The sequence below is a fragment of the Pieris rapae genome, chromosome 6, assembly GCF_905147795.1.
Source record: "Pieris rapae chromosome 6, ilPieRapa1.1, whole genome shotgun sequence".
NCBI lineage: Eukaryota > Metazoa > Arthropoda > Insecta > Lepidoptera > Pieridae > Pieris > Pieris rapae.
Genome location: NC_059514.1, coordinates 10,054,184 through 10,065,000, shown reverse-complemented (window position 1 = coordinate 10,065,000; position 10,817 = coordinate 10,054,184). Strand labels below are relative to the sequence as shown.

General features: G+C 33.7%; 2 protein-coding genes across 2 annotated transcripts in view; both read left to right on the top strand.

The window, feature by feature from the left end:
• The window catches only part of LOC110991642 (collagenase), a 2,897-nt gene extending 2,164 nt beyond the window's left edge, over positions 1 to 733 (top strand). Inside the window, exon 5 of the mRNA XM_045628594.1 lies at positions 594 to 733. Within this exon, the coding sequence (XP_045484550.1) occupies positions 594 to 698 (105 nt within the window). The 3' untranslated portion in view covers positions 699 to 733. The remainder of the gene's footprint in view (positions 1 to 593) is intronic.
• A 2,443-nt stretch (positions 734 to 3,176) lies between these two features.
• Positions 3,177 to 6,697, top strand: LOC110991731. The gene is made up of 5 exons (XM_022257203.2): positions 3,177 to 3,277; positions 3,747 to 3,833; positions 5,504 to 5,689; positions 6,104 to 6,233; positions 6,479 to 6,697. The coding sequence occupies exons 1-5, from the start codon at positions 3,275 to 3,277 to the stop codon at positions 6,547 to 6,549; spliced, it is 477 nt and encodes a 158-aa protein (XP_022112895.1). The 5' UTR covers positions 3,177 to 3,274; the 3' UTR covers positions 6,550 to 6,697.
• Positions 6,698 to 10,817: the final 4,120 nt, after the last annotated feature.

Genomic DNA, 10,817 nt, shown 5'->3' with positions numbered 1-10,817 from the left:
GGCTCGATTATAAATAAATAGTTGAGTCATAGTCAGTTCTTTTGGTTGTGTAACATTTATGAAAAAGCCAGGTTGAACTACCGCTGGTAGATATTTTTATACATCTTGGTCGGTTAAATAATATGTTCTTCTGACTTTCATAAACACGCTAAGAAGGCTTAATTGAACAAAACCCCTTTGAGTCCCGATCACGTGCATTGGCTTTTATGTAGAAAAACTTAAAAGAAAGGCTTTCTGAGTGGAGGCTTCAACGCCTTTAAGACATAATCTCCAGCAGTAGCGTATCTAGTTAAGGGCTTTTTGGGCTGCAGCCCAGGGTCCAGTGGATACAAAGGGCTCGCAGAAACAATAGACAATATTTTGAATTTACAAAAATATCTGAAATTAAAAAAAAAACACACATAAGGCTGGCATCAATCAGCCCATGTGCGATTCTAAAAAATAAAAATAACGATTATAAAACGGAACGACGAATCCCTTGCTTTCACTCGGTGTAATTTTTGTCGTGTGCGTCTATTACGGGGGAGTTCCCCGTGATAGCCCAGAACCACAACGCCCATGATCTGCAGTATATGAATCTTTTTTGTTTTCAGATCGGTATTAACTCATTCACCCACAAGGAGGGCTGTCAGCATGGACACCCGGTTGCCTTCTCCAGAGTATCATCTTTTTACGCCTGGATTACCAGCCGACTATAAATTCGAAAATGTGTCAAAATAAATCATTATGCAGTTGAAAATCTAAGTTGCTTATTTTATTACCTAAAATATCTAGCAGTTAATCTATATTTTTCCACTATTAGTAAATCTTTGCTTATTAAATAGAATAATAATAATTTTCTATTGGAAGAGCGGAAAATTAAACGAGAAATTTCGGTCTGTCAAAGGAATGCTTGTAGACACCCGAAAGAAAAATTGTTTAGTCAGGTCTCGAACACGGTACCTACATGTATAACATGCGCATAAATTCATCAAAAAACTAATTAGATTTGGTATAAATACTAAATTCGTCGTAAATAAAAAAAATGCCGAAATTCATTTATTCATAATCATACACGTCACTAGAAACAAAAGCAGAAAAAAAGCATCACCGATTGTTATGGAATTTACATTATTTAGGATACTATTTTCATAACTATAAGATAGGTATAAGAATCAGATCATTTATTTCGGACAAGAATAATTACAAATGCCGTGACAGGAGGTTTTATTAGGGTCTTATAACTCATTTTTTTTAATTTGAAAGGTCTAAGCCTTTAAGTAAAGAGCGTAGCAATAAATAATTTACTGCTGACCTGAACATACCCGATGTCGATGTAGCGGAAGACGATAATAGTAAGGGGTGTGAATAACCTTTGTAACTATACGAATCAAATCAAATCAAATTATCTTTATTTATTTAGGTAAACATGTACACTTATGAACGTCAAGAAAAACAAATTAAATTAATCGTAAATTTACATTTACCACCACTTCGCAAGTCAAGGGCGTAGAGCGGGTAAGAAGAGCTGGCAAGAAACTTTCCGCCACTCTTTTCAATCGCGAAGTTTTTAATACAAATTGTTTGAACTGGAGCAAATCAATCCCAAGGATTAGGATCATTTAAGTATTCGTCACATTTATAAAAGCCTTTATTAATTAATTTACTTTTAACAAGGGCTTTGAATTTATTTAGTGACAGTTCTCTAATTTCGCTTGGGAGTTTGTTGTGAAAACGAATACAATTTCCATATAAGTGGTTTATCTTCTGGAGTCTGGTTAGTCGCACTCGTACGATTAATAGATTACCTAATAAAGATAAAGTTTTACCAATGCAGTTACTATTTCTTTGTGGAAAAACAACTTTTTAATTTTAATATTTTTATGTCAACGTGATTTTTACTTGTACCGCAATTTCTATTTGTATATTTTTTTCGAGTGTTGATAACAATGGCTGAATATAACCAATTTTGGTTGACGTTAATTTAAAAAGCAATTCTTTTTATAATTATTTATGTTTCCCTTTAATTCTAAGTTGTTTTCCTTTACAGTTCGAGGGGATGTTAAATGCGCACATAGAAAATTCATTTGTGCACAGCCGGGGTTCGAACCTACGCCCTAGCCCAACAATAAAGCCACTAGGCAAACACTCCTCATATTATTATGTAATACACATTAGAAGAGAGCATTGGGCACTATTGTAATTCTTAATATATAAAAATGTAATTTTTTTTTCAAATATAAACTTATAATTCTAGCCGATTTTATTTAATCGATTGTCATTTTTTTTAAAGACTAATTTTCAAGTATCTACATTCACTGATAGACAGAAACTGTTTCTTTAAAATAAACTGCTGAAACGTTACTATGTGTTTGAAATAGGGACAGGTATTAATGATCTATATAGGTTACACGACGATATAGATGGGCTGTAACATTAAATGTTATTTGGCAAGGGGATCGATGGGAATCGTCGACAGGTTTGCGCAGGACCGGTGCAGCCTCTCTTAAGGCACAGTGCTAAATTAATACATACGAACGTCGCTCATGTGCGATAAGGTTTATATACCATAATGAAATAAAAAATAAAATAAAATACGTTTATTTTGGAACATAAGATCATCTAGGTATCACTTATTCCACGTCAATCAATTCGAACTTGTAGGCATGTACACAATGTATTCTATATTGTTTGTGTTAAAATTGTATAAGTTATATAATGTAATGATAAAGTGATATGTAAGTGTTCGTAGGTTGGATCCCTGGCTGTTCATCTATCTGTGAATTGCATGCACATATTAGCATAGCATGCTCGACCGGTGAAGGAAACATTGTAAGGAAAGCGGTTTACCTTAGACCCAAAAAGTCGACAGCGGGTGTCAGACACCGGAGGCATCAAGACAATCTGAGTCAAGTGAGAAAAAATTACAAATAAAACAGAAAACTGAAGCCCAGACCTAATAATCATTTAGTGCCACTGATATCTTTTATCAGTAACAGTAAAAGTATAAATGCAATATTCTAACATAACGAATTGCTAGCAAATTTTGTAATTTTGTAATCTTCGTTTCATTAAGATAAATTATTTATATTGGGCTGTAATTATTTACTTTAAATAGCATTAAAATCCTGTCAAAGGGAAAGCTTCTCCTTAAATACAATAAAGAAATCGTACGATGGCTCTTCCCTAGTTCCCTTAATAAACTTGTGACGGACAAACACGTATTTCGTAGTCCAAAGCAATTATTCTATAACTAAGCATTTATCATTGTGTTGTGAAGTGAACAAGTGTTATTATGGTAAGATATTAACACAGTATTCGTAGTTATTTTTAAGTAAGTATCTACTTTTAAATGTATAAATCTAATCCTTCCTTATAAACCGAAGCTTAAAATAAATACAATTCATACAAAAAATTTACTTAAGTATAATTAGTATATATTATAACAGCGAGAAAATTATGTCCGCGGTAAAGGTGGCCAAATCGCGACGGTAATCAAAAGATAAGAGAAGGTGATCAAAAGTTAAAAAAAAATAGTTTATTAAAAATACAAGTGTTATAAACGGTGGTCAATGTTAGACTGTTCTTAATATCATTATATTATTTAATAAAACTAAATTGTAAATACTGTATATTTAATTGTTATGATTACTTCTAAGCATTTAAAATCAAGTTTACCTATATAATATTAGCTAATAATTTTTAAGCTTAATAATATTAATGAGTTGATATAGTTGCCAAAAACAAAAATATAGCTATTTTTACAGGCAAGGATGGAGCTTCCGGTCGTCGAAAAGTTTTGTTTCATTTTCCAATTGAAAACTGGATGTATGGCTATAGGAGTTATTAGTTCGGTAAGTACATACTGCGATCAGCAACGTCATTACATAACTATTATAATTTCTTATGTTTTTGCTTTGTGACGGTATTTTAATGTGCTTATAAGTTTTGTTCTTGAGTTTCTTTAACGGTAACTGTTTATATTTTCATTAATTTATTATTCGGCTCAAGTACTTTGACTAATAAAATATTAAGCCATGCCGTAGTTGACATCGCAATTGATTTTAGAACACTTAAAACATATGACTAATAATTATAAGAATATTAGTCAAGTGCCCGGGCGCTTATTAAAGATTTTAGTTGTAGTCTGGTAAATAGTACGAGTGACACCAGAGCTGGTGTATTCGAGGGAGGAAATGCTGCCAGCGTCAGAGGTACACTGCCACACGGACCAAACTTTTTCAACTTTTTTAATTTTTATTGATTTTTATTATAGTATTGTCTTTTATTAACATAACTTTTACACATTTAAAGAAAAGACTTTTTTAACGGATTGAAGCTATGTATAATTATTTAAATAATAATAAAATAAAATTATTTTAAATTGATCCGACGTTTCGTGTGCTTTACAGCTAATTAAATTTAGTTTAAATTATAAAAAGCTTAATCCGTTCAAAAAGTTTTTTCTTTAGGTTTTTATTATTACTATGTTGGTTAAGAGAATTTTAATTCGTACTGTATATTTCATTGCTTTGATTACCAATATAAAACCTCGCGCGATGCGTTACCCAATATAGACGTAAATATTATTTATGAGTGGGATATTATGTGTTGAGTTAAATGTTTGCTTCTCTTATTGCAATTTTATAAATGTATATAACTTCTTTGTACAACTACTAAAAAATCAAATTCACTTCTTCATTTAATATTTAAAATACATTAAACCAATAAAAAATATAATTGTAGTTAATTCTAATATACCTGCCTAATAACAATTGTGACATTTTCTGATGTTTCACAGACAGAAGTCTGCAACAAATTTTGCCGATGACTCTCCTCTCACTTGCCATTGTATATTTCGTTACTTCCATATTCTTGAGTTAAACAGCTAGTTCACTGCCCCTCAAGCAATAATCCACCTCTGCGACCTCGCTCTCAATTTGTATAAGTGAAAAGAGCAAAATGCCGTCATGCCAGCCTTATTCTTGCTTACTGAGACTCAGATATCCTCCCCATCATACTTCTAACCTCTCCTATCCGGGGTTCATTCATATGTGCCGCGGGTGGGAGTTTGCGTATACGTCAGAGAGGATATCTGTTCTCGTTGACATTAGACTTAGGGCCTGTTTCACAATGTCCGGATAAGTTCCAAATAAGCTATTTGTTACTTATTGGAATGATAAATAGTATTTTTTCGTTTCACGATTGTCAGATAGCGCTATACGTCATGAAATTCGAAGTATCTTATTTGGAACTTTTATCTTTCGAATAATTTATGTGTTGCATAGCTATTTGGCACTTTATCCATACATTGTGAAACAGGCCCTTAGGCTCCTTTAAGAAAAGAGCGTACCAACTATTAATAGGCCGGTTACGCACTCGCAAGCCCTCTGGCATTGAGCATGGCGGCGGTATTACTGAACATGCGATGAGCCTCCTTCCCGTTTGCCCCCTTTATTTTTGACATATAAACTTTACATACAACATTTAGACTAGAAAATATAAGACTGTGAACTTATTTCAGCTGGTAACGTTCGTCCAAGCGGTGGTACTGATAACATTTGCTGTGGACATGAAAGACGCGTCAGATACTAAGCGAGATGAGACTGATAGTATGTCTTCCGTCGTGTATACTATCGTTATTCTTCTACTCATTCTGCTCTTCGTCAAGTTTCTGCTGGACTTGTTATTTGTCTATGCAGTATATAAGGTATTTACTCAGCTTTCCTTCATTTCTATATGGTTCTTTTGTCGTTGGCGCAGTCTTTTCCTAGTGCTATCAGCGTGTGACTCTTGCCCCTGAGGTCGTATGTTCAAATCCAAATAGGTTCAAAATGTTGTAAAATAAAACTTTATATTATAGTTAAAATGAGCCACCTTCCTTTAAAAATATAGTATTGATATTTTCTCCAAAGAGAATTCATATTTTAAATGTTTACCTAGATTTATTTTTCCTTACAACAAACTACAGCAAATAAAATCAAAATTTAGAGTGTAGTAATAAACAATTATTTCCATCTCCGGTTAGATTTCATTTTCGTCATTCAACATGCAAAACATTGTTTAGAAGAATCTCGGCGATTATAATGTTTTAGATACTGTCAAATGTAACAAATTATTTCAGGAAAAGACTAAAATAATCAAAAAGTACTACATCTTCTGGATCGTATTCTTGGTGCTGTTCATCATAAGCTTCCTGAAGACCTTGTTCCATATGGGTGCTGGACACGTCATCACGCAGCTTTGCTTTTTCGGTAAATTAATTTACATATATTTCATAGGATCCACTGTTAAAAAAAGACTAGAGGAATCCCACCAGAATACATGGAAGATATGATCGAGAATGATAGACAAAAGGTCGTTAAACTTTAAGAAAATAAAATCATAAACTTAATGATATTTTTTTGTACTGGAATGAAGGATATTTTTGTATTTATTTTATTTTATTTAAGCTTGAATAATTTAATGTGCATTTATAATATTATAGAATTACTTTCAGCCGCAAATTTCTACTTCCTCGTTATTGTTCGGAGTTACTGTCTGTCGATCAACGAAGATGGCGTACATTAATCTTACACAAAATATGAAGAAAGAGGTTTTTGTGAGGTATTTAATTAGAATTTAGCACCAATTAAAACAACGTAATGCAGCAAAATGTCCGTTTTAAAAATTGTAAGGTTACATTGGACTATCTCGTGTAAATCAAATCAAAAATAATTTATTCATGTAGGTAACATAATGTACAATTATGAACGTCAAAAAGATATATACATTGAATGCTTCTAATTTTACATTTACTGCCAGTTCTCAAATCAAGGGCTTAGAACGGAAGAGAAGAACTGGCAATAAACTCTCCGACACTCTTTTTAATCGCCAAGTTTTTTTCTTTTACACGTTTGTAAGGAGCTGCAACCATTACACCGTGTTCCACCTGACATCTTGAGTAATAAAGAATAATATCATAAATTAAAAACAAAGATTTGTCCTCTATTAGCAGGAGGCATACATTCTCATGGGAACAAAACGCAAATACATAGTAGAAATAACTAAAATCACCGTATACACGAATTCAAGTACGACCAGTCACCACAAGTAGCACCCGTTCATGAGTATGACGCATGGCCAGCCATCGGCCCCCTCGCCATATTTTAAGGAGAGAGACAACCCGACGCATATCATCCTTATTTCGTTCGTTTTCCCTTTGGTGTGGGTGATATTATTCGCATATAAAATTTATTAGAAAAGTTATTGAAATATTTGGTGAAATTTTTTATAGAAAATAATAAGTCAATATTTTTTACAATATTATATTAACTTATTTAGGATATTTTATTAGTTAGAATTTACATATCATTTTTAGAACTGTCAACTATACATTTTATCACGTGAAATTTATCAAAGTTCTGTTAACCTTCTCTAAAATCAATCAGAATTAATCGATAAATTTGACAAATATATATGCATATCTTATCTTGTTAATATGTATATTTTACTGGGTTGTGATATTATGTTAATCCAAGTTCCTAATCACGCAAAACATCGAATATTTTTTTTTAATCATTCTTCGTTGCATTAAAGAAAAAAGACACAATACATAAAAATTATAAGGGATGTAACGGGTGGCCTTATGGCTAATAAGCGATCCAGGCAACCCTAGTAAGGCAAAAACTAAAAAAAGAAATATGAGATGTAAAGCGGAAGAATTGTAATACTGTTGATTTATTTTCATTATTTTTTTAAATTACAACATATAAACTGTTAAAATATTCGTCTTAAGGGTGAAATTGGATGTTAACAAACTTAATAAGGCTTACAGATGAATCATAGATCGTAAAATTTCAGTCAGATAATATTTATTAAAAAATATTTATAAAATATATTTACGTAATACTAATTGTAATATCTTCGCTCTAAACATCTTCTATAATTTACAAGAACAACAATTACATTGACATGTTTTTAACAGAATTTGGTTTTATAATTTTTAACCTTTAATTAACATATCCATACAATTTAAATAATAATTAACATATCAGAAAGACAATATAAAAAAATCACTTGAGCTTCAAATATGTAACCATCGATTTCGAAAATGATTTAATTTTTAATACATAGTTGAAGTAATTAGAAGTAAATGTATAGAAAACTTTGAAAATTAGTATTTGCATAAATGGGTCCACGTTATTAAATAACACAGAGAAATCATTTTTGTAAAAAAATTAATGAACAAAGCGTATAACGAAATTGATGTACTGAAATAAACCGTATTGACGTCAATCTTTAAGGGTCACCGCACACGGGCCACCGGCTACATCCACAAAGCGCCGCCACTGGCATATTTCCTGTAATTTTCATACATTTTACATACACGGACTCGCTGCACACGCTTGGCGCCGGTGGCGGCCACACGCTACAAATCTTCGCAGCTTGCTTCTTGTGGTTCGCACCGGCCACTAAACGCCGACACAAAAAGGCGCCACACGCCACTCGCGCGATTCCGCGCCCCTCTCTCCCTTGCCTCAGTTAACCTAAAGGCACGCAAGGGTTAAAAAAACGTAGCAGCCACCGACCGCAAGTGTCGACCACCGGCCACAAGTGGCTGTCGCCCGCCAGCTACCTTTGTAGCCGCTTCTAGCTTCCCGTGGCGGCGTTTGTGACTGTCGCGAATGGCGCGTGTGCGGCGACTCTAAAAGTCATCTGTTAGCTAGAGATATCATGTAACACGAAACTATGTAACAAAAAGTTTGTTAACAAAAATGACGTAAAACACTGGATGTTTAAAATAAAACATTCGTACTCGTGGACTCAGCTTCAGTTCGTGTTGAGTAGGAAATTATGACAATAACTCGTCCTTTGCTTTAATTAGTCCATAGTGAGAGAAGCGAATGGTTAAGATCTCCTTTTAGGTTTAAGATATTATTTTTTATTCTCACTTTATTTCCAGACAGTATTATTCAAATAAAACCTTTTTAGATTACTTTTTATAAAAATAATCTGGTTACAACTCAAGACTTCACAGTTATGTATGTACAGGGTGTCCCGTGGCAGATTTAGGATTTCTTAATTAAATTAAACGATATTATTATCTTAGAATATACATATATTTACCATAAAAAGAAAGACGAGACATGCGGATTTTATTTTTTGAATATCACTCCGTCCAAATGTTTTCCATCGCGATGTACACACTCACGGAATCTTGGGAGAGTATTCTGAGTGACGTGCTGCAAAACTGACCGAGGAATAGCATTCACTTCTCGCACGATATTTTCTTTTAAAACCGATAGATTTGTTGGGTTAGTTTCCGTACACTTTTCCCTTTAAGTAACCCCATAAAAAAAATCTAATGGGGTGAGATCTGGCGATCTGGGTGGCCATGGGATGTCTCCAAATCGGCTAATCAATTTTCCTGGGAATTCTTTGCGAAGGAGGCTCATGGTGGCTCTTGTTGTGTGAGGCGTGGCGCCATCTTGTTGAAACCACATGTGAGAGCTATTCGATGGATGGTCTCTTAGTTTCTGTATAAAATACTCACTAAGCATGCGGCGATAGACATCACCATCAACAGTTAAGGTTGCTCCACGTGAATTTTCAAAGAAAAACGGTGCAATTATTCCATTGACAGAAAGAGCTGCCCAAACAGTTACTTTTGGGCTATGCAATGCTTGTTGCTGTTTCAATCGCGGGTTTTGTCCTCTTGGTGCCCAATAGCGATAGTTTTGTTTATTGACGAAGCCATTCAAATGGAAATGAGCTTCATCACTAAACCAAAGGTGTTAAGAGTTTGGAATCGACTTAACATGTTATCACAGAACTCTTTGCGTTCTCGGAAGTCATTTGGTTTAAGTGCCTGTACCAATTGAATCTTGAATGGATGGAATTAAATGTCCAAGTTTAAAATACGGTGCACTGTGGTTTTTGGAAGCCGCAAACTTCATGCTCTTTTACGCACGGACAGGCGGGGATTTTCTTGCACGCTGTTTGCAACGCATTCAATGTTTTGTACAGTCCTCGACGTTCGACTAGGTCCTGGGCTTGGTTCGGTAACTGTTAAACCTGTTGCACGGAACTTCTGGACCCACGTCCTAATCAAACTTTCACTCGGTGCTTCACTTAAGCGACGAATATTGTATTGAGAACAAATGTCCGGTGAGCAAGAGTGCATGATTTATTAGCTTCAAAATACTCTTCAATTGCGAAGGCGCGGTGCGCGCCAGTCCACTGCAATATCAGGACCAACCAATCCGCACAAATGCAGAGCCAAACTGTAACCCTTCCCCGGTCCACCGCGCAACCGTTAGAAAAATATTCGAATTTCAAATCCTAAATCTGCCACGGGACACCCTGTAGTCAATTATTAACTGGTCCAACCGTTATTGATTATTTATTACAAACATACATTCTTCTTTAAATATTTTCTTACTTTCCAAGACCAATTGTTAATTTAAATATATTCGCTTCTCGTTAAAGTATATCCGTCATCGTTAAAAGTAAAATTTATGTGTCGATGTTTGTATATCCTATTTCCCTTTTCTATAAATGTATCTTTCATATACTTGTTAGAAGTGTTTTACAAATAACGCAAAGGTCGATTCAAATAGGTTTTACTAAGTCCATATTATTTAGGCGTATGACAATAAAACACATTTTATAGATATAAATATTACTTGTCGATTTAAAGTCTATTTACAATATTCTTAACATTAATTATAGTTAAAAATGCATAATTAATCATTATTATATTTAAATAAGTACAACTTAAACTAAAAAACGGAAAGAATCTCTCTACGTAGATAAATAAGTATTTTATTAAAAATCTACAAACGGAACAAGTAATT

Coding starts and splice junctions, on each gene's coding strand:
- LOC110991731 (XM_022257203.2), top strand. Junction 3,834..5,503: donor CTATAGGAGTTATTAGTTCG/GTAAGTACATAC, acceptor AACTTATTTCAG/CTGGTAACGTTCGTCCAAGC. Junction 6,234..6,478: donor CACGCAGCTTTGCTTTTTCG/GTAAATTAATTT, acceptor AATTACTTTCAG/CCGCAAATTTCTACTTCCTC.